Source organism: Chaetomium globosum, genomic scaffold (genome assembly GCF_000143365.1).
Source record: "Chaetomium globosum CBS 148.51 scaffold_1 genomic scaffold, whole genome shotgun sequence".
Lineage (NCBI taxonomy): Eukaryota > Fungi > Ascomycota > Sordariomycetes > Sordariales > Chaetomiaceae > Chaetomium > Chaetomium globosum.
Window position 1 is genome coordinate 2,870,825 of NT_165976.1, and position 26,976 is coordinate 2,897,800.

General features: G+C 55.8%; 7 protein-coding genes across 7 annotated transcripts in view; 4 read left to right on the plus strand and 3 right to left on the minus strand.

Moving 5' to 3' along the window:
* Positions 1-374, plus strand: part of CHGG_00931 (uncharacterized protein) — a gene marked incomplete at both ends in the record, with an annotated part of 5,019 nt that extends 4,645 nt beyond the window's left edge. The window contains one exon of the mRNA XM_001220151.1: positions 54-374. Within this exon, the coding sequence (XP_001220152.1) occupies positions 54-374 (321 nt within the window). The remainder of the gene's footprint in view (positions 1-53) is intronic.
* Positions 375-2,047: 1,673 nt separating this feature from the next.
* On the minus strand, positions 2,048-3,787 carry CHGG_00932 (uncharacterized protein; the record flags this gene model as incomplete). The annotated part of the gene is made up of 1 exon (XM_001220152.1): positions 2,048-3,787. The coding sequence occupies one exon, from the start codon at positions 3,785-3,787 to the stop codon at positions 2,048-2,050; it is 1,740 nt and encodes a 579-aa protein (XP_001220153.1).
* Positions 3,788-6,355: 2,568 nt separating this feature from the next.
* Positions 6,356-9,664, plus strand: CHGG_00933 (uncharacterized protein; the record flags this gene model as incomplete). The annotated part of the gene is made up of 1 exon (XM_001220153.1): positions 6,356-9,664. One exon carries the CDS (start codon positions 6,356-6,358, stop codon positions 9,662-9,664), a length of 3,309 nt encoding a protein of 1,102 aa, XP_001220154.1.
* Positions 9,665-11,020: 1,356 nt separating this feature from the next.
* CHGG_00934 (uncharacterized protein) lies at positions 11,021-17,308 on the minus strand (the record flags this gene model as incomplete). The annotated part of the gene is made up of 11 exons (XM_001220154.1): positions 11,021-12,336; positions 12,395-12,645; positions 12,707-12,992; positions 13,050-13,498; positions 13,554-14,276; positions 14,355-14,752; positions 14,810-15,496; positions 15,563-15,709; positions 15,765-15,829; positions 15,888-16,443; positions 16,496-17,308. 11 exons carry the CDS (start codon positions 17,306-17,308, stop codon positions 11,021-11,023), a joined length of 5,691 nt encoding a protein of 1,896 aa, XP_001220155.1.
* Positions 17,309-18,019: 711 nt separating this feature from the next.
* CHGG_00935 (uncharacterized protein) lies at positions 18,020-18,791 on the minus strand (the record flags this gene model as incomplete). The annotated part of the gene is made up of 3 exons (XM_001220155.1): positions 18,020-18,238; positions 18,528-18,678; positions 18,754-18,791. The coding sequence occupies 3 exons, from the start codon at positions 18,789-18,791 to the stop codon at positions 18,020-18,022; spliced, it is 408 nt and encodes a 135-aa protein (XP_001220156.1).
* Positions 18,792-21,459: 2,668 nt separating this feature from the next.
* Positions 21,460-22,280, plus strand: CHGG_00936 (uncharacterized protein; the record flags this gene model as incomplete). The annotated part of the gene is made up of 3 exons (XM_001220156.1): positions 21,460-21,537; positions 21,721-21,811; positions 21,931-22,280. 3 exons carry the CDS (start codon positions 21,460-21,462, stop codon positions 22,278-22,280), a joined length of 519 nt encoding a protein of 172 aa, XP_001220157.1.
* A 3,798-nt stretch (positions 22,281-26,078) lies between these two features.
* Positions 26,079-26,976, plus strand: part of CHGG_00937 (uncharacterized protein) — a gene marked incomplete at both ends in the record, with an annotated part of 2,515 nt that continues 1,617 nt past the window's right edge. The window contains 3 exons of the mRNA XM_001220157.1: positions 26,079-26,460; positions 26,557-26,666; positions 26,735-26,930. Coding sequence (XP_001220158.1) covers positions 26,079-26,460; positions 26,557-26,666; positions 26,735-26,930 — 688 coding nt within the window. The remainder of the gene's footprint in view (positions 26,461-26,556; positions 26,667-26,734; positions 26,931-26,976) is intronic.

A 26,976-nucleotide genomic window follows, 5' to 3' on the forward strand; every position in this document is an offset into this window, starting at 1 on the left:
CCGGTACCGTCGCTGTCGAGCAGTGGCACAAGCGCTTCGAGGAGCTCAAGCAGAGCGACAGGGCGGCCAGGGCCTCGGAGGAGAACGAGGACGAAACCTGGACCCCCAACGCCCGCTGGCGCGGCGGCAGGCGGTCGAGCTCCGTCAGAGGCCGGGGCGGAAGGGGTGGCAGGGGCGGCCGCGGGGGGCCTTCGCGCGGTTCCTTCCCTCGCGCCAACTCGACGGGCGGCGGCGTCACCAAGCGCGGGGGGTCCGTCAGCCGGCAGTTCGGGCGGAGCGGTAGCACTTCGGTGGCCAATTCGCGAGGCAGACCGGCTTCCGGCTTTGGGGGGTCCGGTGGGGCCGGCGGCGGCATTCCCAACATGCCATACTGAGCTTGGCCGGCGAAGGGTTCTTTGATCTCTTTCCCTTTTTCTTTTTTCCTGACATCTCGCGATCCCAAGTTCGGCTGTGATCCCATCGAGAATCTCGCGGTCCGCGATCTGATCTCGACATGTCGGTCCGATGCGCTGTCGCCATCCCAGGTTCCTTTGTGCGGCCCTCGCAATCAGACCGACACCTGGGCATGGTCCGGCCTTTCTTTCGATCCCACCGACTTCCAAACCTCCGCCTAATAAACTCAGCCTTTGATTTCTCAGAATTTGCATCGGCAAGCAGGCAGGCATCATCAACATACCTTTCACAAACATTTACATGGCGTTTTAGGCTCAGACAAAGAGAGCAGGTGGGGGGAAATGGCAGCATCATGAAAAGGAGTTTATTTGGTCAAAGCAGCGGGCGGTGTGCTGGTCAAATCGGCGTTTGGAGCAATTTTCTTTGGGGGTTGCGTCTGGTTTCTTCCCTAGTCGTTTACTGCTGCTACTTACTGCCTCGGGGAAAAGAAGGTGGGGGGACAGGAGCCCAGGCTCCGAATGGAAGGAAGGCCACGGTCATGGGGAGAGAGGAGGCAACATTACCGATTGTCATGAATGAATGGGACCCTGCATATAATATGGCCGTCAACGAGGACTTACGCTTTACTCCGCTCTGCTTTAATCGATGAATGGATCAGCGGGCAAGCAAGCAAGCGGTATGAGGAAACAGGGCATAAGATAGCGTGGCGCGGGACTTATTCGCATCAGCATCAAGCATCAGCATGAGACATCGGCGTCGGCATTCTTAGAATTAGAATTGCAAAGACGGAGGCGATACAAGAGATATACAGACCTGACCAGATTCCATTGTGACCAGTGAGGGGCAGGTTTCAGCGTGAGTGACAGGTGATCTGTTATGTTCAATTTATATAGGTATTCCCCTTCCATTCCCATTCCAATTCCCATGGCCATGGCCTCTCCCTGTTGCCAGTCTCCCTCCTTCCATCCTCTAACCTCCTGGCCAAAACCATTCCCTCCCTCTTCCTTTCCTTTCCTTTCCAAAATACAGTATCGATTACCCCCCTCCAAAAAGCCAATACCATTACGCCGCCCTTTTCCGTGGTGTTATGCTGGGGGTATATCTGAGTGATGTGTATATACGGGGTTGTCCGAACAATATGTAAAAAACAATACAAGGTAGTAATAAAATGGGGGTAAGTTTGAAGGTCAATAAATAAAGTAAGGGTGAGATGCGAGTTTGACTGAGTCAACCGCTGCAGTCTGTTTGTCCAAAAAAGTGAAAAGGGGCGCGACGAAACGAATGAGAAAGAAAAACCTCCACTGTAATGGCTGCCCTGCTATTTTTGAGTTGAGAGGCGTGCTGGGAAGACGACTGGTTTGTTGAGAATGTGCAATTCAAAGGCCCGTTGGGCGGATGGTGCGAAGATAAGGGTCGTAACAAAGTCAAAGGCAGCCGGGTGGCTGGGGAGGGTTGTCGGGTTGCGAAGTATTCTGTAAAGCTCGACCATGCAAAAGAAGCGGAAGGTAAATGAATAAAATGGGCCGAGCAAGCGGCTGAAGGCAGCAAGCAGCCCAGGAAAAGAAGTCATAACATCTTTCCAGTCGTAAATAACCACACAATCTCTTCCTATCCCCTTCGTCTGCGCACCGCCCGCAGGCTGCAGCCGTGATTATTACGCAGGCGACATCGGCTCCTGCTCCTGCAGCTCGGCCGTGATCTCCTCGCGCACCTTGCGGCACCACTCGAGGACGGCATCCTCGAATTCGACCCAGAGTTCCGGGCCGGTGTTGTACTGCAGACCGAGGGGATCCGCCTTGAGGAGCACTTCCCAGCGAAGCTCAGCCGCCTTAAGCCAGTAGCGCAGGTTGTCGGCGCCGCGGTACGGCTTCTCAGTGTTGGCGTAGAAGTTGGGAATGGCGCCGAAGCGGCGGTGGGATTTGCGGACCGAGCAGTTGTGTAACTGTACCAGACGCTGGCCGTTGGATAGCGCCGCAAGGAAGGGTGTCGGAAGGGATTGCGATTCCAGGGGTTGGGTTCGGTCAATGGGCTTCCATTCCGGTAGGACGGGCATGTTCTCGATCGGGTCGGGGCCCTTGAGCATGGACCGCATGAACGCCTCTTCGCGTTCAAACTCGCGGCCTTCCCAACCTTCCGGTTTGAGCCAGGCCCACGACGACCGCTCAGCGATTTCTTTGGCCTCCATAGCATCCTCGCTAACCAGCATGGCACGCAGACCGACGATCCAGCCATCCATGGTGTGGAACTCATCGTCTCGCATACCGCCAGTGAAACCCCTAGTTGCCATGCGCTTGAGGATATCCATGACTGTCAGCAGCTCGCCACGCAGAACCTTCTCTGACTTGATAGCATCGAGACGATCGGGTCGGTCGTGCGAGGTATAGTATATCTTGGCGGCCCTGATGGCGAGCGTCATGACGTCGAGGATGTTCATCCCCTGGATCTCGTACCACCCCGCGGATGGGATTGAGGGCCGCCGGGCATTGTCAGGTTGAGCATCCGCTGACTCGATACGGATGGTCAGGCCCGGGGGCACTTTGCCGCTCTTAGACTCCCGCAGGGTCTGCTCGGCAACGTCGAGCGACTTTGTCAGATCGGACCTCAGCTCAGCGATCGATGGCGGCTTTGGTACCGGCTTTTCGCGGTGGTTGTAGGTACTGGTTGTGGGCGGTGGCATAGTCGGGTCGATCTCCAATTCGTCCGAGAAGTAATCTTCGTCTTGCGGGTCCGGGTGGTACTCATCGACGGGCGACTCGACCATGGGGCCAGCGCCTAGCCCCATTGCGCTGCCAAAGCCGGCAAGCGATGTCAATTCCGGGCTGCTCCCCATGGACGCATAGCTCGAATCATGATCGCTGCCTTGTTTGGGGTTTAGAAACACGCTGGGGTCGAGCGACGACAGGTCCAGCGTGTGGGCCTTGTCGCCACGCTTCCGAGCCAACCGCCCTCCCTTGCCATCTAGCAAGCCGGTCCGAGCGAAGTAATATTGCAGATGGGTGATGCTGCCCAGACTGAGCACACTTTCCCGGGCCCGGGCGCTGGCGGCGAAGTCGGTGCCCTGTGGCCGCATGTAGCCCCGACGCCTGCTTGGGCTCCTCCCCCTCGGTGTATCTGGCGCGCTGCAGGTCGAATCCCGAGGTCGTAGCTGATCGCCGTTGACGCTGATGTCGGAAAGACGATAGCTCGCTGACGAGTGGCGGGAAAAGGTAGAGCCATCACTGCCGAGGGATTCCCGAAAGTGGGAGGCTTCGGTGGTTGCAGAGCCGTGCGAGATGTTCGAGCCGGTTGAGAGGCAGCGGGAGGCGTTTGGGTAGCCTCCAAGAGCTGGTCGAGGCACGGAGTCCGGGGCAGGCGAGCCACTCCGTGAGATGGCGGGGTTAGACGACGCAGCCATGTTGACGCCGGATTTGAGCTGCTGTCCCTTTCCGTCGATGGTTCTCGCCTCGATTGTTTAGGCACGATTAGGTTGCGTCGCTACGGCCGTGGAGAGGACCGAAGTAAACAAGAGCGGCCCGGGACTGCAGAGGCGGGAGCTGGCAAGGTGAAACGCGGCAGTAAAGACAACACGGTAGAGCAACCAACCCAAAGATTCCAAGGGAAACAGGGCCTGACGAGAACTGGGCTGCGTTGCGTCTTTTCTCGAGATCTGCTGCAGCACTGAAACAACCGGTGCAAAACGGGGAGGTGGTGTTTTGGGCAGGCAAAAAGAGAGATGGGGTGCAGGGAGAAGTCGCCTTCTACTTCGTACTCTGTTGAAGGTATGGAGAAGGAGATCGGATCGGATGGCTTCAGGCGGAAGAATTGCTGAGACGGGATGGGGGGTTGTCGGGAGACTTCCCGGGGTTGATGCACTGAAGAATGGGCTTGGCCAGGGGTTCGGGTGGAGACCAGCAATTACGCAAATGGTTCCAGAAGCACCGGGTGGTCGACGCGATGGCCCGACTGTGGGGTATCACGAACGCGTGAAAGCAAAAGGCTTGGCAGGCGAGGGATAAGTGGAGCTCACACAAGCCCAATCTTGCAATCTCTCAATTGGAACCTTGCAGCCTTGGAAAGACCCTGCACAGATCCGGAGAGGCCGGCGAGGAATGCTTGTCTGGGACATGCTGAGCCGTGGGGGAAAGACTGGGAGGCCTGACAAGCTCACGATTCACGAGCGGGGAGGGCGCGTGGCATTCGGTCACATTGCCATTTTGATGCCACATTCATCATGAAAGGAACCAAGGAGAACCAGGTGTGCCAGGCGATCAGGGAACCGAGAGAAATGGGGCCGCGTGCCTTTCCGTTGGTGTTGACGAGAGCTTCACTTGCTGAACACAAATGATTGGCCAGAGGCATTGCTACCCCTGCCATCATTACAGAGCGTCGTATTGCAAGATTCGGCCATGAGACCGCAACATGATCTTCCGAACGGATGGACGGATGATGGGTGGAGGAATGAATGAACATGGAACAGACGTTGGAGACATTTTTTCGGCAACGATGCTGCAAACGGTTCGGGAACGGGAACGTGCGTATGTGGCCCTGGCTGCACCCTACCCTGCCTACACAGTAAATTTATTAAACAACGCTCTTCAAGCAGGTTGCTCGTGGCTGGCTGGCTGGCTGACTCTCGGGCTGCTCTGCTCGGAGGGATCTTCACATGACTCTTTCTCCCATCGACAATCTGTCCAAACGGAGTGAGGAGGGTTCATCCAATTGTCTCTCCTGCATTTCCCCCTTTCTTTTCTCAACGGTTTCTTGTGTATTTTCCCCCCTTTCTTTTCCACTGCGCGGAGATCTTCCATCTCCGCCCAGCTGCATTGCATGTTCACCAGTCTTTCGCGCGTAGCTGCATGGACGAACGAACTCCCAAGAACCAAGCATTCCAGAACCAATCTCTCCCAGAATGATCCCTGTCATGACCAGCCAACTGCCGCCACCAGGCGCAGAAATCCGTCCTTCTTCGCATCCTCCCCCCTGTCCACATACACCCGACAGAATGGGAAACGTAGGCTGCAACCAGAAAATCGGGAAATCGGGTCAGATAGATGCCGCCCAGCCATGATCATGGCGTTGCTCAAATCGCTAGTTATGACATGTCCATCATAACTCCATGCCGGGGATAATTGAAGCCATTTCAATGAAACCTCCTGTGGGACCCCAGAGGGCAGAAACCAGGAGGGCCATGCATGCAGGCTGCCGATATCGAACCAGTTCAACCAATAACTAACCACAGTCAAGTCATGTAAGACTTGGAAGCTTCATCACTTCGTCCTCCTGTTCTTTCTTACCCAACTCAAAGATTGTTTCGGATCACATGAGGCTTCTAGCTACCAGGGCCTAACTGCGGCGCAGAGTTTGGCGTTGCGAGGGTCGTCAGCCCGCCCTTGTCAGTCTGCGATTTCTGCCCAACCCCATCACAAAGTCTCCTGCCCATCATCACTTCCCAATTGCCCTTCCTTCCATCTTGACTTTTCGGCGCATCGGCAACAACGCTCATTACCCTCTTGGCCTCATCTCGCTACCCGCCTGAGAGCTGCTGGCCTGTCGATTTTCGTGCGCATCGCCAATTGCTGCAAACCATTGCGCACTGCAAGATTCTCTTCCCCCAATCGCCAACAGCAAAACCCACCCCGCCGCGCTACACCATGTCGTCTGGTCATCCAACAGCCACTCGTTGACTGGAGCGCGCTGCAATCATTCTCAGATCACTGAAACACGCAGCCAGTCGGACGTGCAGCCAGGAAGGTCCCTGCCCAGATTTATGGAGAAAGACCCATCCGGGCCCCTCTGCAAGACTGCAACCAAGCCCACAGGAGGCAGGCGGCCCGCTACGAGCAGCAACACAGACCACTGAAAGCTGACCGGCTGCTTGTTTGAGCAGCAAGTCGGCTCAAGTCGGTCATCCCACCACAGCGGCAGGCCTGCAGTTTTACCCATCGGCGAGCTCTCGCTGCAGCCAGAGAGTCCGAGCCACTAAATGACATCTCTTGCTGCTGATGCTGCTGCTCCAGGCAGTGGCAACAAGCAAGACAATCCTGCTGCTGCCGATCATGCTGTCGCCGGCACCGATATAGCAGCAACCGTTAACCAGAATGTCGACTTCAATTCAAGCAATGACGATGACGACGTCGTGTTGACCTTCTCTGAAGTTCCCGGCGAATTGGCGCATCTCGGTGCTTTCGACTCAGACCAGCAAAAACAGCAACAGGAACAACATCAACCCAGCACAGCCCACACTAGCAACAGCCACATTGGCGACCCGCCAAAAAGCTCTCCCCCACAACAACAGCAACCGCAACAGCCGCGCCAGCTCTCGGCTAGCAGCTCTCCCACCTCGACACCCGCTCATCGCGTAAGGAAACCCTCGCCAGGTCTCGCAGCGCGATTAAAGGCCCTAGGCTTCGGCACAACACGCAAGTCAAGCCCACCACCGCCCTCCCATTATCTAGAACCCGGCCGTCTCCCGGAAGAAGCTCTCAGACGACTCGATCAGGAGCACATCGCCGGCTCCGCGCAACCCGTTGTAGAGCGGCGGGGCCGCCCCTGGAAGGGCATCGTCCGCATCTCATCGAGGTCGAGCCTCAAGTCGGAGAGGTCGCAGACAAGGACGGAACCCGAAGAACCTGTCCCCGAAGAGCCCGTGTCCGAGGTTACCATTCCCGTTACGAAGCCCGATCTTCTTCCAGAGATTACCACGTCCGAACCGCTGGACATGGACACAAACAAGTACCGTCTTCCCGACCACACAAACGGAAACGGAGTCAAGGCCCAGCCCGAGACAAGGGATGAACACATCGCGAGGGATACCCGGCCTCCCCAGGCACCCCAGACACCAGAGATCCCACCTCCGCCACTTCCCAAGGATACGCCACCACTAACACGACGTGCCACAAACCCAACCACGCCAACCACACGAGACGTCTTCAATGCCGACTCCATCACATTCAACCCCCTGGGACTCCAAAGGGCGGGGTCCATTTACACGCTATCGCGAGCCTCGTTCGCGAACCAGCTTGCCCAGCTGACGTCACTACAGCTTCCGGATGCCGACTCGCTGAGTGATAAGGTTTCAGCCATCCCGACAGCCCAGGTCGCGACGAAGGCCTTGATAGGCGCTGCCGAGCAAATCCGTGGCTGGATTTACAAGGCTTCGGAAGTGATAGGGGGCCTAGAGAGCGATGACGACGTCGAATGGGCCGCCGCCGGCGGGCGCGAAGGCGTTGAGGAGGTCGAAAACGCCATCATCCGCTTCGAGGAGTTGATTAAGGTTTACGTCGGCGCTATTGAGGACTTGCAGTGCCGAGAGGACATCACCTACGTCGCGGCCGATGATCTCCGCAGAGCCGTTGCTCAGATGGAGGCCATCCTCGCCGAGTGGGGCAAGATGCGCAAGACGTTGCACAACGTCAAGGCCCAAGTCGAGATTGCCATGGAATGGGAGGAGCTATGGAACATGGTGCTTGGTGACATCCAGAACGAAATGGACGACCTTGCGAGGCTAGTCTTCGAAATGGAAGAACGACGCCACAAGTCGATTCTGGGCGTGCCAACCGGCGATCCCAGCATGGACATTGGCGACTTGGAAACGATAGTAGAGGACACGCCCCGGGCGCCCGCACGGCTGCAAACCGCCAACAATCGTTTCAGCGTGCCCGTGTTCCCCATCAGCCCTACCTCGCCCTCGCCCAACGCGACCGGCATCTCCCAGGACGATTCCAGCCTGCTGGCCCTGTTCGCTAGGATGCAGCCCCTCAGAGCCTCGCTGGATTTCCTGCCCATGAGGCTCTCCGTTTTTGAAAACAGAGCCGACAGCATATTTCCTACGGCATGCGAGGAGCTAGAAGTTCGACGGTCGGAGCTGGATTCGACTTACAAGAAGCTCGAGAAGGACGCCGAATCCCTGCGTAAGGAACTGGGTGAGGATCGATGGGTTCTTGTTTTCCGTGGCGCCGGACGGCAGGCGCAGAAGATGTATGAGTCAGTCGAGAGGAGCGTAGCTAGGCTCCGCGAGGCCATCGACACCGGCATGCATCTAACCAACCAACCCATCATGAGCAAGAAGCTGGAGAATTATGAGGCGAAGAAGACGCACTACGGCCCAGCGATCGAGCGAGTGTTATCCATCATTGATAAGGGAGTCAAGGACCGGTTGACCGTCAACGGCGAGATTCTCCGTCTGCACAATGAAATGCAGGCCAAGTGGGAGGACCTGAAGGAGGCCATAGCGGACACGGATGCCGTGGTCGAGGAGCTGCACGCCGACAGGAGGGGGCAGCAACTACGGGATTCCGTTTCGAGCATGCTGTCCAACGACATGTCAACTCTCGCGAGCGGCAACGATACGCCTCAGAGCTCACCTCCCTCTTCCGTGATCATGTCCTCCATGGGCCTCAACAGCTCGACTCATCTCAAAGCTCCGCCACCGCGCTCCGCAAGCGCCCTGGGTCACTTTGCCACCCCTGGTAACCGCAGACAGTCGTTGCTGCCTACTCCGAATAGCCAAGTATCCCGGAAACCCGTAGCCGCTAGGATGTCGACGCTCTCGGTCCCATCTCGCGAAGGCTCGGCTACGCCAACCGCGAACAGGCTACCGCGGCCGTCTTCCTCCTTGGCCAACCGACCGAGATGGAACTCTTCTACCAACACATCAGACATTGGCACAGGGCACAACTTCAAGCCCCTCACCCTCACCACGCCGAGCCCTTATTCTAAGCGATCCCCTACCCCAGTCCGCTCCAACTCCGGCTTGACACCGTCCTCCGCATCCAAACTCCCCACCCTCCGCACCCCTCTCTCCCGCGGGACCTCTACCTCGCCCATCGCCGAGCACACCCCGTCCAAGAGCGGGTCCCTCCTCTCCTTCCGCGAACGCCTTGCATCGCCACCAGACACCCAACAACAACAGCACCACACCTTCAACCGACCCCGCCTCGCCTCCCAACCTTCCGCACCCGCCTCCCTCACAAACAGGCGCGCCTCGCTACAGCCCCCTAGACCAATCGACCTCTCCCCACCAACCGCCACCACCCCGCGCAGGCCCGCCAGCTCGCTCGCGTCTTCGCGCCGCACAAGCCTACTACCTCAACCACGAACGAGCAACGACGCTGCCACGGCCACAAGACCGTCGCGGGGCGGCCTCACGGGCCGCGAGAGCCCGCAGGCCGTTGCTGGCGCGCGCTTTGCTATGCGCAAGGGCAGCAACAGCAGCAGTAGCTCTGCTGCGGCTGCTGTTGCGGCGAGAGCGACCGCCAAGGAGAAGGATCCGAGGCCGAGGTGGAGGGGGTAGGGCGGCCTTCTTACCCGCTGGTTTTCGAGGAAGGCGAAGGCGCGCACAGACACATGTATGTGATGTGATGTGATGTGATCGGGGGATGGGTGGTGGTGGTGGTGGTGTGGTATTAGGCCTCAAGACGGGGTTGTTGCTGGCTGCTATTGCTATTTTTTCGGCGTGTTGGGCCGGTTTTGGCGTTCCTGGCGCCATCCATTGCTGGGTTGCCCTTGGGGTTTGACTGACGAACGGCACTTGGCGGGCTTCTGGATTGCCTTGCTTGGAGTTCGGGCGTCTGGGTCAAGTTGGGCCGAGTTGCCTAGTCGTCTGTCTGTCTGGTCGTCTAGGTGGGTAGTCAGTCGGGGAACGGAAACATGTCTGGCGCAAGGGCAGGTCCTAGCCGCCCAGGACGAAACGGGCGCTCAGAATTTTGGCCGGGGAGGTTTTCACCCGGCGATGGGCAAGCGAGCGAGCGGCTTTGATTTGAATGGGTCGTGGGTGCTTTTTTATGGATTGCTTTGACTTGATGGGTCGATGGATGGATGGATGTCAGGGATGATACCACCAGGAGCCTCTTCTCTTTTTAAAAATTCTTTTTTTTTTTCATCACAGCGAGGTAATTAGGGATTGAATCCCTCTCGTTTTCTTTAATTTCTTCCCTCCCTCCTCTTCTTTCTTGGTTTCGACTGTGGTGTTCGATGCTTGCTTGCTTTTTATGCTTCTTATACCCCGCCAAATACCCCCCTTTTTAAACTGTCGTTGCTGCTGTTTATTATTATTGTTATTGGTACATACTTAGTATCTCGGTGCTGCTGTGTTCGCTTCGTCGTTTGTTGTACAGTAGTAGTAACTAGCCTAGTTGGCCGTCGGCCGGTCCCCGAGCCGAGGGACGGACAGCGGGAACCGGGAATAGGGACAGGAGTCCGGGTCGAGCGAGTACCATACCCTACATACCTTGTTGTACTTTTTAGGATCTGTTTGGGTGGGATAGGAGCATCAAAGGGAGAGTTAAAGGAATTGAGCGGCCGATCGAAAAGTTGACTACCTCTTGTGAACTATGCCGTGTGATCGTTGGGTGATGGTGGTTGAGCCATACACTCAGGGGTAAGTCAATAGTGAAGCAAAACTGTCACTTTCTTTTTTTTTTTTTTTTTTTTACGAGATATTGGGCGGCATCGAAACAAAACATGGTTGAGCTTGCAATTCTCTACCAAAACATACCCGCAACCTTCTATCCCGATCATATGATAACTTGCAAAGTTTTGCCTTGTGAGGTGCTCATAGCTCGTCTCTAGCCTGCCATTAATCCGACATGGTCCCAAAATCATCAACTACATCAAATCATCAGCCACATTCCCAATTCCCTCCCGTCAACTACAGCATTTCGGTATCCTCCGAGCTCTGCACTTTCTTCAAGTTGGTCGTCATCTCAGCAACCCAAAGCCGGTAGTGACGCTCGCCACACTTGCCGCAAACGGGGAACAGCTCGTCGTCCTCGTCCTCATCCTCGTTCTCATCCTTCACACTCTCGTCGCCGTCGCTGTTGTCGCTCGCGTCATCATCACTCCTCTTCTTTTCCTTCCGAGGGCGTACCCAGGCGTCATTCGTCTGGTAGTATCTCTCGGAGACGACGTCCACCCGCCGGGGTTTGGTCTTCTTTGCGATGGCATCGACCGGGGGCTTGACCACGGGCTTGACCGGGGCTGGTGCATCGCCAGCCTCGTTGTCGCTATCCTCCGAACTAGTTGACGCTGCAGCGGCATCTTCGTCGATCTTCACCAGCTTGAACTGGTAGCGGTCCCTCGTGTTCTGCTCGCCGAGTCGCTTTGCGACAAAATTGGCCGCGTTGAGGCTGACCAGCGTTCGCTTGGGCTGGCCATCGCGCGCCATGCTGTCGGCACACAGACGCCAATTCTTAGCGACGGTGGCTGTAGATTCATGCTCCCTGGGCTCTTCGCATTCCTTCTCCTTGATGAAACCAGGGGGGTGCTGATGCACCAACGATGACAGCGACGTGTCCCTATGATAATAGTTGTGGCCCGGCGCTTTGATATGAATCGAGAGATAACGATCATGAGCAACTTCGGCCGGCGTACGGCCAACGGCGTTCTCATAACACAAGAGGCTTGAATCTAAGTCGATGACGGCGCGGATGATGGCCGGGTCCGCGTCCGTAGCTAGCAAGGTGTGTAGTGGGGTGTCTCCGGTGCCATCGAGGGTCTTGAAGGCTTGGTTGGTGGCTTCTTGCGAGATATCATTGAACAACTTGAACATGCGAATCACCTTGTTAGCGGCCTTGCCAAGATAGTGCTTTGTGGCAGCGCAGTATTGGTGCAGGGGTGTTCGGCCCTGCTGTTCGAGCTTGTTCCGCTCTTTCAGCATCGGAATGAGTGCGCTGCGGTCGAGGAGATCCAACATCGGTTTCAGTGTCTTCGTATCTGGAACGGCGTTCAGCGCAACGTGTAAAAGATTGTTCCGCTGATAATCCTTGGCCGTTTGGTCAGCTCCCGCTTGGATTAGAATCTTAGCAGCATCGAACCGGCCCAGGCGGTAGGCAAGCAGAAGCGGTGTTGAACCATTTGCTGACTTGACGTGAACCAAAAACGGCTGAGTCTTGACAAGATACGACGCCAAATCAATGGCCCTCTGTGTTGGGGGGGCAAGGATGGCAGCGTGGAGGACCAGTTCGCCTGTATTTCGTCAGTTTCTGCACACTCGAGTGTGGTTTGCGTTGCAAGGCGTGCTCACTCTGATCATCGAGCCACTTGGAGATGGCGCCATCAAATCCGCCCGGAGCTTGAGCCAGATGTTTCAACTTCACGTTGTCGCGGGCTGCCTTAGACTTGGCAAACGTGAGATAATGCCTCAGCGGAGTGTCGCTGAGGAACCACTCCACGGTTTCGATCCGGGCGTCAAAAGCACCGAGTAGAAGGGGCGAGGTTTGAGTACCACCAGATGATGTGTTGACCGTCTCCCGACCAGCTTGAGCCCAGTCATTCCTACATTGCGGTGTCAGTTCGGACTAGAGCAAACGAGCGTCGTGCCACGAGTAAAACTCACCTCTTCTTTCCGTAGACCGTCAGCCCCTGGTAGTACCGAGGCTTGACCTGTAGTTCTATGCCTGTACCTTTCACCATATGCTCCAAGGGTAACCCAGCGCCGGTGCGCTTGATGATTTCTCCAAGCAACTCCACACGACCCAACTTGACTGCAAGTTTGAACTCTTTAATGGGGAAGGAGAAGAAGCCTAAAGCCTCATCCTCCGAATCGAGCTTTTGGGAGCTCCAGTACTCGTAGATATCGAGGAGGAATTTCAGGTTCGGCATGTCGTTATCCGAGATGACCTCTGCAAAAATAGGTCAGCTCCGTTCGGCAAAGCAAGTTCAATCAGGGTTTCACATACTGGTCAAGGGAGATGTCCATGCCACCATATCCAGAGGCTTGGTGCGGCTGTTCACCTTCATCGACACTTGGCCCACGTTGTCGATTGTGAAGTGCTCGTCGACGATGTGACCATAGATCCTTGGTCTAGAATCATCGCCGTGCATGGACACATCATCCGGCTCGTTCTCCGAGTCGTCGTCTTCCGAGTACTCGTCGTCGCAGTCGGCGTCATCCTCCATTCTGTAACGTGTCTTGGATTTCTCTCCTGGGGAATACTGGGCCTGCACAATCTCGAGAACCGCCTTCGCTACACCATAGTGGCCGCGGTTGTAAGCAAGCGAGAATGGGTTCTGCGAGCCTTGGTCGTAAACAGCAATCTTGAGGGGAGCTTCCTCCTTGGCATCATCCCAGGAGGTCAATGTCAGCTTCTTTATGGTCTCAAGGTCACCATTGAAGGCGGCATTGAACCTTTGCGTTGTCAGTAACGATGCAAAACAGCTCCAGACTGCTTTGCGAGACTTACAGCTTGTGATAGGCCGCGTTCCTTGACTCGGTCACATCGTTGACGTTCCTGAAGGAAAATATGTACTTGAAAGGCGTGGAGATGTTGTTCCGGCCAAGGGTATTGTAGCGGTCATTCCTCTTTTTGTTCAAGCGGTGCTTGAACTCGGGGTAAATGTCCGGGAAGGTCTTGGCTCCTTTGGCAATCAAAGCTTCCCTGACCTTCTCCATCCGCTCCTTGGCTTCCACAATCACCGCCTCTTTCTCCTTGAGGCCAGAACTGCGGTCGTCCAACACTTTGTCCTTCTCGTACTTTTTGAGGTTCCGGTCATGAGACTCCTGGAGTTTGCGAACCGCCTTGGATATAGACCAATGCTCGTATGTCCCCTCTTCGTACTTCTTGAGATATATGTCGGTTCCTTCGGGCATGGTGGGGGGACGAGTTCTCCTCGTCACGGCACTGTCGTTGTATTCACCGAGAACCTTGATTTGGTTGTTTGCAATGTCCAACGCGGACTCGCCTGTGAACTGAGGGGCCCAAGTCGCCTGCAGGTAATACTGTGCTGACTTGTCGACAACGTTGGGGTCAGCGCCGCGCTCCAAGAGCTCAATGGCAATTTCGGGTTTGGATGATCGCAACGCGAGAATCAAAGGTTGCTCCACCATCTGTTTGTAGCGATTCTGGTTGTCTTCGAAGGTTCGTAGCTGGTTCTCCATCGCCGGAGATTGCTTTGCCGCTTTGAGCCTGGTCGTCCTTAGATTAGCTGCGGGTTTGCTAGGTAGAACAAAAAAAAGAAGGAAGAAAAAAGCCAGGAGTACATACCAGGCTTCGAACTCGATTTGTGGGACGGCACCGTGGTCGAGTAACTTCAAGATCACGGCTAGGTTTCCGTTATTTATAGCGGCTTGCAACGGGTTCTCGCAGGTAGAAGAGTTGGCAAAGGCGATATGGTGAATAGCCGTGTTGGTTCCAACAGGGTCATTTTCCCAAAGTGTCTCGAGCAACGATTTCGCGTTTGCTGTGACGTAGCGGTGGAAAGCAGTGGCGCCATTCTTGTCTGCTTGGGCTGAAGTAGCCCCGAGACTGAGAAGCGCCTTGGCTATCTCCTTTGCTTTCTCCACGGGGAGAGCAAGGGCGAGAACCAGGGTGAGCAGGGCATCGTAACTGGTCTTGGACTGGTCCCCGAACTTGACCGGCAGCAGGACATCGGCGCCGTACTCCTTGAATTTATTTTGTCAGCTGTGCCTTGCTGCTGGAGGTTGGGCTTGTCTTCATACCTGAACCAGAGTCTTGACAACCTCCACATGACCTTCAACGATTGCAAAGTGCAAGGCCGAGCAAGGCCTGTCCCAGGCGACCACGTTAATGTCGTAAAAGTCGGGCTCCTCCTCGGCATCTTGGAGTGCGATCTCATCGAGCGACTCGGGTTCATTCTTCCCGACCTTGACAAAAGATCCTGTTGCCATGCTCTGACCTTCGTCGCCGGAATCGGATCCATCGATAAGCTCGCCGTCGGACTCCTCAGCGCCGTCTGACTCGTTGCTTTTAGCTTTGTCCTGATCGACCTCCATGGCGTTTTTGTCTCGGCGACGCTGGTCTTGCTTCTCTTCATGCTCGGCTTCGTTGGCGACGCTCTTGTCCAAGAGAATCTTGAGGATCTCAGCATGGCCACGAGCAGCGGCGAAATGGAGTGCCGTTCTACCGTCCGCCACGCGAGCGACGAGACGGGCTCCAGCGTCGACAAGTGCTCGAACAACCTCAGGCGTGGAGCTCATCGCCGCCAGATGTAGCGGAGTCCTGCCAGTGTAGTCACGAGTATTGGGGTCGGCGCCTTCTTGGGCGAGCCAGTCTACGACGTGATCGAGGTCCTCATCCACGATGGCCTGGCAGAGTCGAGCTGTGTTGCCGACATATGCCATCTCGGTCCAGTCGTCATCGGTTAGGGGGTTGAACGAGCCGATTTCCTATTTCACGTGTTAACAGAGGCCGACTCGGCTGGAGGCAGATTAATTGGAACATGGGCCAAGCACCTGTCTGCCGGGGTCGTCCTTCATAAACGATACCTTGCCCGAGACATAGATCTTCCCTTCCTCTTCCGCCACCTCCTTTTCTTCTGCCGTCTTGGGAACTGGGCAGTACCCGCAACAATCGTTAACAACATCGTCGACGCGGCCAAACTGGAAAATGTCAGTGTAAACCAAACCATAAGTTACCGGGTTTGGTTGATCATACGAAGGCTGGGTGACGATGGAGATAAACTTCTCTGTCGTCGGGTTGGTTCCACTCTGCATTGAGCACTGTAACATATTGTTCAGTCCGAAGAACCATCAAAAAGCATTCGAGAGAGTGACTTACAAAGATCCCTGGTGTAGCAGAGCTTCTCGATCCGCTTGGCGTTGAACTTTACGCCGTAAGGAATTGCGAAAGTGTGGTAGTTTGAAACGTCCTCGTCATTGTACCAGTCCGCCACTTCATCCTCATGGTATTCCTTGATGTTGCCGCCGAGGGATCGGAAACGACGGTAATAGCGGTCAAGACGGGGGCGACCTCTCTCCTCACGTCTCTTGTCCTGATAAGCATCTCTCGCACCGGGCGTAGGAAGCCGCTCCAGAACGAGGAGTTTTGCAAGCCCGACAGTCAGCCTGAAACTCCGCTCGAAAATGGTTGGATCGACCCGGGAACGGTCGAAGCTGGGCCAGTACACCTCAAAGCCCCTGTGGCTGTACTTAGAGAGGCGGTTTTCGTACGACGGGCTACGGCGGGACAAGTCAATGTGGTTGATCTGCGTCATGTACGACTGCAGAGCGCGGGGTGTGCAGTAGACTTGCTTGCCGTCGTAGGCGGCTCCTGAGCAGTCAATGTCGAAGCCAGTGAGGATTTCCGAAACGGATTTGTAGATTCGCAGAACAATCTTGGAACGATTAGTCACAACGCAAATGATACAGTTAGTTGTGTCGGGTTACCTGAATGTGACGAGTTGGATACTGGCTGCCTGCACGAGCGTGTGAGCCAAGGCGGTCCAGGATGGCCGGTTTAGGGGGCGGTAATGGCTTACAGATGGTGATGGCATGCTTCGTCCTGACGACGGTGGTCTCTGTCAGGAGCGCATCGCGGACCCGGGCTTCGATATCCTTGATCTTCTCAATGGCCTGCTCTTCGGTAAGGCCGTACAAGAACAGGTCAACATCAGAAGCAGGCGAAAACTTCTCATGATAAAACTGGCGGAGGCCGCGTTTGGAGCCGTTATACTCATCCGGAACAGGAAGGAGGGTGTTGACAACAGATGATCCTGCTGCAACCACATTGCTCCTATAAGGATTTTTGATCGTCAGTTTCACCCTCAGCGTCGCTAGAACAGCAGCAAGCAACACGGTCACGTACCAATCGAGCTCAGCGAGCGAAGACTCGGAGAAAACGTTGAAATTATGCTGGAAGTCCTTCAAGGACGGAACAACGGCGGGAGACTTGTCTGGGCGTCGAACTCCGGCGGAAAGAGGCATGATGTACCTGGACTTCTCCACCTTCGATTCGGCCTCAAGGTTGCGGGCCCTGATCTTGATGCTGTGGGTATCTTCGGTGAAGAGAGGTAGGACGTTGATAAGGGGGTCCTTGAGCAGCTCATTGTCGGGGTCTTGGGCAAAAGCCTGGCGGAGATGGGCCTCATAGTTGCGGAACGGCTCCAAGATTTCCACCATTGGCGTGTCTGGGTGTTCACCAATGTGCTTGACGAGGCCGGTCAGGGGCACGGGGAGGGCTGGGGCAATGGCGGATGCCATCTCGACAGTGGGTGGTTGGGTCGGAATTCAAGAGAAAATGACCCGGCATGGGCTGAGAAAGAGACAAGTGAATGAAATAAGGGATTGGGCACTTGAGCTTGAGTTGGTATAATTGCAAGTGCGCCTTGGTGGTTGGGAAAAGTAAAGAATTCAAGATACGGAGTGAATTGAAGGGGGAGAGGATATTCCCTTTTTAAAGAAAGTTCGACAAGGCAGATCCCAACCATTCATTGGTGTTCAATCTTGGTAGAGGTTGAGGGCTTGGACGTGATTTGTGTCTTGTGGCGCGGTCAGGGGCAATCGCGTCCAACCCTTCGTCCACATCGGGCTTGGATAGCGCTCTTCTGCCTAGAATGACGGATGGATTCCCCACGAAGTGGACACGAGATCCCGTGATCGTTAGGCGGTCTGCCTCCGGCCTGGGGAAAACCAAAGATTTAATGACTTTGTGTACTGTGGTTGCCTAGGATGCCTAGAGCTGAAGATATTTTCTAGGAATTGGAATTGTGAGTTTAAAATTGTTGGGAAGGTGCAACTCTCAGTCCTGAACGGGATGAGCTGACCCGACTGATCGCCAAGGCCCCTCCTTTTGTCGGCCCAACCCCATTCTCCAAGGAGGACTAACTAGTCGGGCAGACAGGCATCCCTAGCATCTGCCCAAGGGGAAACGGCCACAGCTTGTGGCATGGGGAACCTCCGCTTCGGGTCGAGCTAGTTGTTGTTTTGCTGCTGGTTTCCACGGGTCGTTTTCGGTAAAACCACCCAACCGCCTGAAGGCCAGAGACTCGACCAGACCAGATCCTCACCCCACCACCTTCGGATCGAAGTTACCCTGAAGACGGTTGCGATGCCGGGCATATGGGCCGAAGGAGAGAAGGCAATGCATCCATTGGATTGCACCAATACGCCGCTACCACGCCAGACGCCCGTCTGATGGATACAACATAGTGTAACAGGGCCCCCTTTCAAGGAAACACAGATAAAGACATCCCCCAATCCAAGCAGACCTTGAACGCCGTATATGATTACAAAACTCATGTACCACCCCCTTTATAGTGCAATCGCGCCTCGCCGGTTTTCGCGGAGGTGCAACAGGCCCTGGCAGCCGCAGAAGACGAGGAATCCCTAGTGACAACAACAGATGTCAGCCGCGCGTTCGCAAGTATTCTCGATTCCCAACTTTTGATACCCGCGTGGAAGTATGTTTGGCGCAACATACCGCGTAAATGATAACGGCCGTGAAGACGGTGGCTGCAACTGCTGGCCCGTCTGCGGGATCCTCCTCGCCGCCAACGAGCTCGGGGTGGTTACCCCGGAAGAGGAAGCCGAGGACAGAGAGAATAACGATGGCAAATACCGAAATAACAAAGCTGGGTTACCAAAGCATCAGCAACGACTCGAATGCGAACTTCCAACAATCCAAACCGGGAGGCGACGCCACTCACCAAGACCATGCTTGCATGGCACTCACAACAGGCTTCATTTTGGGCGACTGAAGCACGACGCTTTAATTAATAAAGGTACGGGAAGTCTTCTTGTCGAAAGGCAGCGTAACGGTTCCGGAGCGTCGAGCGTCGACTCGTCGTGGACATTCGGGAATCACCGGCGAGCTGATGCAATTGGTGGGCAGTTGGTTGTTGAGTTCGGCGCCGCTGCGGCTTCTCGGCAGCCGCTGACCAAGGCAGCAGGACCCACTAGTTATTCAGCGCCTCAATACTGAGGCAGCAACAGCTGGCTGAGCTCTTGGCTAACCCATCCACCCATCAATTGATTGCAGGGGAGCATGGGGAATCCTCAGGTGGGGCCGGTTGGTGGGCGGGCTGTTCAGTGCAAGTGTCAATTCCTGCAAGCTGAATCAACCACCTGAGGTCTGGGTCGGTACTCACCTAGGTCCTTCGTACCATGAAGGCCGTCACTCCTCTCACCTTCCATGATTCCAAATCCAACGTGGACAGGTTACAGACCGAGACATCGTTCAATATGGCGATCCTCAGGCCTGATCCTCTGATCCAGCGAGCAATACAAATTCATATTTAATAAACCTCAGAACCTCCGTCACACCCGACCGCTTATGCTGTCTCGAGACTGCCTCTCCGACCGTTCCTACGCTTGGGTTTTGAGCAATGCATCTCTTTCGCTGTTCATGAAGGGCAGCCCTCCAAAACTGCCCGGTCTATCTGGGTCCTCAGGTCACTTGTCTGATACCCCAGATGCATGTTTCTGGGGGACTTCGGGATGATGAGCTGCCGGCCGGGCCGAGCTGCGCTCTCCGCAGCACAAGTTCGTTCGTTCCTTCAAAGTCAGCCTCCTCCTTTATCCTCTCCAGCTTCTACTAGTCAGGCGAGAGGCTCGCCCAAGCCACATTCGTGAACTAGCAGTTTGCCATGTCTGGTCAAATATCAAAGTCAGGAAATCCATTGGACTCCAAGAGACAACTCGAAAGGGCAAACGAAACGCCAAGCAGGCGTTGGTCAAGGATCAGCGTGAAACAGATCGTTGCGGGCAGCCGCCCGCCAACCCGGGCAGCCCTGCTCGGCCATCTGGCCATCAGCGCCTAACCCCTCCCTCGCATTCAGCATTCGCCATTCAGCAGAGCACTGGCCGCATCCACTGTCTCTTCTGCGAGATGCGAGCTATCAGCATGCTCCCGAAACCTCACGCTCCGCGAGTGGGTAGTAGGAGATCACTGACGAAAGAATCATGAACACGACGTGTTGCTGCAGCGGCCGCTGGTGACAAGACATCTCTACTTGCATGTGAGTTGTCGGTTGGCGCATTGCCAATTGCATCCCGGTGGAAGCTGGGTCTGGATGCCCACTGTGCCACTGGAGCCCCTCTCTCCGGAGATCTGCATCCAGAAATACCAAGGGAAGCACCGTCACTTTTGCTTCCCAAAATGGAACCTGGAACTGACATTAATCTTACCAGACCAGACCCCAAACATTAACCGCCGCTCGGCAGTCACAGTAAAGGGATCTTTCTTGACAAAATCATACCGCGCAGCTACATTGCCCGCCCCGAGAGCAGCATTGGCATCCACAGGATTCAACTTGGCAGCCCGCTCATCTGTCCCTTGGTTCCCTATGTTGAGCAATAACTATGGGTTGCGGGTTGACCCAACGCGATGGTGAAACTTGTTGGCCTAGTGCAAGTCGGTAGCCGCTGCGGGGGCTGTTTGCTGGACCAACGGCCAACCGCCCAACCGGCCTGCCCAGGCGATGGTTCTAAATCCATGTCGGCTGTGCCTCCTCCCATGTCACCGCTGAATTTGCCGATCGCGATGGCAGCCGCTAGAAAGCACATGCTCTCAACTTACACCATCACAATCCGCTTCGATGTGGGAAAGCGTTCGGTCCTACTTAATCCCAGTTCAGTGGAGGGCACTCTGGTTTCCCGTTCCAGCCCTCACAGCTGCGCGAACCCGAGTTGGTGACGATGTGACATAGCTAACGGCTGAGCCGTTGTGGCGGGAGTTGCAGAGTTGGCCCTTTCGGTGGCCAATCGTTGGCATGTGTAGATCGCAGGACTGCAGGTGGATTGGGCGAGTAATCTACAAGCAATCTCGGGATTTAGGGGAAGTTGGGGGGGTTGGCGGCAGCTGCAAGGCACGGAACGCGCACACCAGGCCGTGTCCCGTCACTGGCCGCGCTTCCCTGCCTCACAAACTTTGTTTACTGCGCTACTCGTGCCGTCATACAGCATTTTCCACAGCCCCTGCTCACCTGCCAAGTGGCTTCCAGACGGGATGGCCAGGAAGCTGACGTTGGAGAGCTCAGATTTCATCCCCAGTCTCCATATATTCAGGCGACCTGCATCCCCATGACCCATCCGACCCCCTCCCCGGCCTGTGACCTTGCTCTTCTCGACCTGTCCCATCCCACGAACTTTACAGAGTACATGTACTAGTATTGTGCAACTCGTTGCTAGCGTCACCCACCCACCCCAACCTTATTCTTAATTGCCGCTTAGTCCACAAAGGCAGAGAGCTATAAATCCTCCACCCATCCCCGTGCCGACACCCACTCGCCCATCCTGCCTACGTTTACCACACAAACAACACAGCTCGCCCTAGCTCCTGCACTTCCTAAGCCCACGAGGAACACACAAGCCCCTCTACTTGAATAAACAACAAAAGCAACAGCAATATCACAATGCGCGGTCTCGACCCAGCTTCTCAGGTGCTGCTGGGCTGCGGCCAGGCACCCATGTCTCTGCCCAAGACACCAGGCGTATGTAGCCATTTGGCCAGCCACCTTCTCACGATCATGAAATACTAAACCGACCAACTACAGGAACTTCGGTGATGCCCGCCGCGGTGAACCAACAACCCCGTTGGGCGTCGTGTACAAGGCGACTCTGCCCGAGGCGGCCTTTTTCGAGCCCCACGTACCCCGGACGGTGACAACATCAAGGGCGAGGTCACGGCCGAGGCGAACCCCGACGGTCAGGGCGTGCGCTTCACCCTGAAGCTCAGCAACCTGCCCACTACCGGCGGCCCCTTCTGTAAGTTACAACCCCCCAGGCCAGCTAGCTATCCGAGGTAGCAGCTCCCTGCCTACCCAGCTAGCTGCTTCCCCGAAACGGAAGGAAGAGCACACCCACTAACACGCCCGTTTCCCCAGCCTACCATCTTCACGTGGACCCGGTGCCCGAGAACGGCAACTGCACGGCGACGCTGGCGCACCTGGACCCGTACATCCGCGGCGAGGCGACGCCCTGCGAAAAGTCCTCCCCCGCGACCTGCCAGGTGGGCGACCTGAGCGGCAAGCACGGGGCCATCACCCCCGACGCGGAGGGCGCGTTCGAGGCGACCTACGTCGACCTGTACGCGTCGACGCTCGAGGGCATCGGCGCCTTCTTCGGTAACCGCAGCATCGTCTTCCACCACCCCAACAAGACCCGCATCAGCTGCGCCAGCTTCGAGCAGGTCACCCTGCCCGGCCCCGGCGACGGCGACGGCGGTGATGAGTGATGGTGACGACGACGGTGACGACGACAACTCGTCCCCGTCCACCACCCGCCTCGGCCCCCTCGTCCATCATCACCCCGCCCCCGAGCAACACCGGCAACGGCACCCTCCCGCCCGCCGCCGCCGCCCCCGACCAGCAGCATCGAGACGGCCGGCGCGTCGGGCCTGAGGGTCGGTGTCGCCACCGTGCTGGTGGCCGGTGCCGCGTTCGCCATGATGCTCTAATGGTCTGGTCCAAGGCGGATGCGACGATCGGTTGATGGATTGATGACGGGTGTGTGTTCATTTCGGGCGATTGGGTGATTGGCGTTCAGGGAGTTTTGCGCGGTTCGGCGATCATGGTCCTGCCGTGATGTGATCGAGTGGGCCTAATGAGGGAATAGATCCGCGATGACCTGGGTGATGGCGGCGATTGCGTGACAGCTGTATTAAAATGGTTAATTATTCATTCCACTCAGAGGATGGGGTGGTGGTGGTTCTGGTTTGGTTCATCCACTCCCCGCGGATTCGCTTCATTGGTTTGGTACCTGCCTTTAGGAAATGATAGGCTGAGCGGGATCGGGCCGGGTGCTTATAGCCGGAATAGATCTAGCGATTTCCTTTCTCATGCATGGATTGGGAAAGTGGTGATGCGAGTGGTGATGTGATGTGATGTCGGCCAAGGGCACGGCGTGGTTGCTCCACCTCTCCATTCGGATCCTCCATGGTTGCATGGACCTTGAACCTCTCTGCTGCTATGCCATCATCCATGAATGAAATGAGTGGTTAGGTGTGGTGCCGAGAATGCGCACTCCCACAGTCGTATAGGAAATTCAGGTTCCTGGCCACTCGGCAGAGGGTGCGCCGTGGATCGAAGGTCCTTGGTGAGCTTGAATCCTGCAGTGATGTGTCTTACATTCTGCAAGCAAGAAGCAAGTTGGGAGTTGAAGATCAGCCCTGCGACTGGTGGAGGAGGTTGGAGTTGGGACGAACGAGTGCTTGTTGATATCGGTACCATGGACTCTCTGGTCAAAAAAAGCCGAACTCCGACCAGAGGAACGAAAAGAAACCTGGAAGCCCTTCGAAAGCCCAATGTCTACTTCGTACTTTTATTTGATTCGGTTTTGTTTTATTTAAATTCTTTTACTCAGCTTTTTTACCTCTTTTTTGGTCTTTACTTTTTACTTCTTTCACTTTTCTTGATTTCTTGCTCCCCTTCCTGTTCGGGCTTTTTGGCCTGCTGGTGTTTACGAACAGCGCCGTGGGTCCTGTGGCCCCCGCACTCCAGGTGCTCAGATGGCATCCCCTTAGCGCCGATCACAGGGTGGGGTGGACATGGGCTCTTCAACCTCCATCCATTTTCATCCATCCCAGTTCGGCTGAGTGATGAATGAACCACGACCACCATACCTACAGTCAGATCATCACCAACTCCCTCTCCCAACCAGCATGGGTTGTCACACGAGCTGTGGAAGTTGACAAATTCAATGCGAGCGCAGAGCGCAGAGCGCGGCAAGCGATTTTCCGGTTACCGCTCCTCCAACAGGAACGACTACCTCCATACCTTAAACGGGCTAGCAGGCCGCCCGGGTGGTTGGCAGGCATCGCCTATCAGCTCAATGTTGGTTGACGTCTTTCTTCTTGCGCGGCTCATTGTAATCGATACCGAGGTGGGTTGCGAGCCAATGTCTCAGTTGACTGTAACTCTCCGCAGACGTGTTGGGCTCACAACATGTCAACATCATCATCATCGTCCTATCATCAAACAAGATGTGCTGTCAGGAAGATTAAGCCGCACCTTGCAGTTCCACGACGAGCCCTGCCGGTGGTGATGCCGCATTGCCCACCTCTTGACTTGCCATACCTGAGTTCCATATTCCCCCTCCTGAATGAAGTCTTGGGCTCGGATATAGTTGGGAGATACCAAACGTCCAAGTAAATCAATCGATTTGCTAAAGACGTCCAGGGTTGTTCTTTGTTCGTTTTGTCAACTTTGCATGTTTGCTGATAACCTCGGGGTCGGGCGGTGTACTCCATTCTAGCCTCATGTTCAATGTCACATCCGGTGCGGCAGCTTCACTTCGTTGTCATCACTCTCCCGTTGGGCTCGAGTATTCAAAACTCGCGCTGGCGGACCATACCCGGAATGAGATCGCCAATCCGTCTCGTTCATACACATGTGCAACAAGTCAGGCTAGGCTTGTTGGTAGCTGCCAAGACGACCTCGGTTAGGATGGCTATCTTCTGCAGTGACACCCCTCCGGTAAGAGATGTGGTGGTAATCCGCGGGTAAGCCCAGGGCGCCACAGACCTCATATCGCTCAACACAATGCCAGATCAGCTAGCCGTAGCCGCCTTGCATATCCTCCCGCAGCTCCGACTCAGCTGCAACGGCAGCCCCAGTGCTACCCCCCCTCGTCCAGAAAGAGAAGAGAGCGGAATCCGCAACAAATCATCTTCATCTCCTTGGCTCAGATCGGCGACTTTAACATGCTCGGGGAACTGCCGGCTCCTTCACCCTCCCCAAAAGGGAATCATTTGAGGCACAGGGCAGACCCGGGTATGACAATGCTGTTGGCCTGGCTCCTGCATGGCTCCTCACGGGAACAATACAAGCTGCGTCGGGCGGGACGGGATTGACATTTAGCTGCAAGTGACATCTCGGTAGGGCTATCGTTGTCCACCAATCGCCGGCCGGTCCACGGGCCAAATCCCTCAGCATCGCCCTCGGTTGAGCCTCTGAGCTGATATTGCCCCTCTCGAATATGCTCCTACGGCTAGCCGACCAATCTGCCACCGTCCGCTGTCGTCGGAGAAAGGCAAAAATGTCTCAGCTTTCTGTGGCCGGCATCCACGCCGCTCCTTACTCTGAGACATCATCAAGCCAACGGCTCAGGTGGCGGCAGCCACGAAGCGGGACTCGAAGCTGCTTACTAGCTAAGCACCATCACCGTTTTTGATCCGCTTCGGGAGACTGACTCTGCCGTCCGGAGAACAAGGCATTCAGAGGCCCCACAGAATCGCCCATGTAAGCCGCAGGACCGTTATTCTGTTCCGTTTCGTCGAAAACTGCTAACATGTGTGAGATAGGGGGTTGATGAGCCATGGGTTTCTCCAAGCTGGCAGCCGGCATATGGAGGCCCTAGCTTGTATCGTTTCTGGCAACAGTTAACTTTTCCGATCGAACACCTGGGGATAAGCCCCCTCCATGGATCCGTTTTACTCACAGCCCTTTGAGGGCCCCTACCCACCTGTGAGGCGAGCTCATCGAAACATCCGATGTCCGTCATCTCAGCTAGGATCACGGGAGCGGGTGGACTCGATGGAGGGGCCATGACTGGGGACAGACCGTGACCCGGGGAAGGATCTGCCCTGAGACTCCTCGTCCCGGACTATGATTACCCACTACCTTGGCGTCATTCACCGCTCTGGCAATCACCTGCTAGTCTCAGGGCGTACAAGCCTCGCCAATATGATGTTGGGTTGCTTGAAATGTCAGGTAATGTTTGCCGGGTATCAGCTGCCCAGGCCGCTTGCCTGCTCGGGAAGGGGCGGCTCCTTCTTGCGAATGGCTGATGATGATGTTCGTTTCGATCCCAAGGCACACCGGTCTAAGATCTCACGAGCGAGTCGGTTGTGCCGCTGGGCCTCCCTCCCACGAGTGACCAGACTATTGATGCCAGACGTAACCCTACCAGCTCGCATTTCCGGGGATGGCCAAAGATGACGTGGGGTTGGACATGTTTTTTAAGTCGATATCATGGTAGTATAGTTAGCTTGTGGGTATAAGAATCTGGTTCTCTTCGTCCCAAGCATTAACCAATGCACCAAGTCCAGCAACACCACTCTTGTTTTTCCATGGCTCAATCCAACATTCTCGTCCGTCTCTCAGGGCGGAAGCGTGAAAACCACATCACTAAGTCAAACGGCAACACGAAAGGATCCGCACCAGATATCTCGTGGCGCCGCAGATCTCTTACTTCTCTCCGCCGTCGGCTCAGCCCCGGACTCAAACATGTGTCTTCGCCAACCCAAACACTCGCGCGTGGCCTGAGTGTCACGTCTGATCCGGTCCATACCACCAACGGCAAAGAGACCAACAACCACAAACTGCTCACCAACAATGACACCACCGAGCTCCCAACCCCTTACAGCAAGCCAGTCGAGCTCATCCGCCAGGAAGAGTACCCCCACATGAACCAGGGTTTGTCCCGCTCCCATCCCTTACCCCGTCATCCCCCACCTCTCCCCTTTTCACTTCCCCCCTCCCCCCTCCGAATTTGACGACCTCGAAAGCCAGGAACACGACACGAGGACGAAGTGGACCATCCCCATTCAGGGCCGGCATATGCTCCTGACAGCCCGTATGAATATTATAGCACTCAAGATGTCGCGGCGCGACTGAATTACGTGCGAGATCAGCCAGAGCGTGTTCGCCTAAACCCCATCCCAACTAATTCTGGGTTATCCTGAGCCAGGTAGGGGATTCGGAACCCCAGAGGCGCGGGATTTCCCAACGAACCAACTATTCCATCGGATCTGTCCGGAAGAGCTATATCGACATGACGATCCCACTGACCGGTGCAAATTGCGATGACCGCCGGGAGCGTCGGAGACGCTGGGATCAATCCCCAAGCCTACCGAAGTTTGGTGAGGTCCCGTATAGGGGACGATGTACATGCTCGAGAACATCAATCGTGAATTTGCTGCCTCGCCGCTG